General features: G+C 49.2%; 1 protein-coding gene across 1 annotated transcript in view; it reads right to left on the bottom strand.

Moving 5' to 3' along the window:
• LOC103253504 (mucin-4-like) overlaps positions 1 to 825 on the bottom strand; it is a gene marked incomplete at both ends in the record, with an annotated part of 22,986 nt that overhangs the window by 21,393 nt on the left and 768 nt on the right. Inside the window, 2 exons of the mRNA XM_021709454.1 lie at positions 148 to 212; positions 372 to 729. Of these exons, the coding sequence (XP_021565129.1) occupies positions 148 to 212; positions 372 to 729 (423 nt within the window). The remainder of the gene's footprint in view (positions 1 to 147; positions 213 to 371; positions 730 to 825) is intronic.

Genomic DNA, 825 nt, shown 5'->3' with positions numbered 1-825 from the left:
TGTGTGCTCATTTTGTGTGGATGATGGAGGTGCAGATGTGACTGTTGACAAGGTGTCAGTGACCTGGGACACGAAGCTAATGGTTTCAGGTCCTCTGTTGGTTCCTGTACTCTGAGTCTGAGCCATCTGGGAAATGGCTGACATTACCTGAGGAGATGTGCTGAAAGAAGTTGGTGTTGACTGTCCTGTCAATCTCCCTGTAGTAAGGACCTCTGAGATATTGGGGGAAAAGGTGCTAAGGAAACTGCCAGACACCATTCCCATGTTTTCTGGGGTAGTGTCGTGACTGGTTAAGGTGGACAACAAGTCAGTATTGGAATTAGTTGTGTGGCTATAACTGGAAGGAGGAGGTGTGAAGGTTGTGACCTTACCTGTGGTGGATGTTTCTGGGGAAACATGTCCTGAAGTTGTTTTGCCACTTGCCATGGATGAGGAAGGAGAAAATATGTTCCCTGTGGTGGTGCCTGACACTGAAGAGATAGGTTTTGTGGTGTATGTTTCTCCAGAGGTCTCCGTCCCTTGAGTCTGGCGGGTTTGGGTGTTGACTGGTGTTGTGTCCGTTGAGATGCTGGCAGAAGGTGATGTCCATTGTCCTCCTGAACCTTCTGCTGTTGACACTACAGAGGTGACCCGAGGAATGGTGCTTGTTATAGAAGGTGGTGTGGCTGCCAAAGATCCCAGAGTGGTGTCGGGGCTGCTTGGTGTTGTCCGCTGTTCTGTGGTTGTGGCCTGGGTTGTATGAGCATCACTGGAGTATGCTTGGGTAAAGGTTGTCACCTCACCTGTGATGGAGGAATTGGTAGGAATAATTTCTGAGGTTGTATG

This window comes from Carlito syrichta, unplaced genomic scaffold (assembly GCF_000164805.1).
Source record: "Carlito syrichta isolate Samal-C Ts95f unplaced genomic scaffold, Tarsius_syrichta-2.0.1 Scaffold234291, whole genome shotgun sequence".
Classification (NCBI taxonomy): Eukaryota; Metazoa; Chordata; class Mammalia; order Primates; family Tarsiidae; genus Carlito; species Carlito syrichta.
Note: the sequence above shows the minus strand (reverse complement) of the source record. Positions and strands in the feature narration are given on the sequence as shown.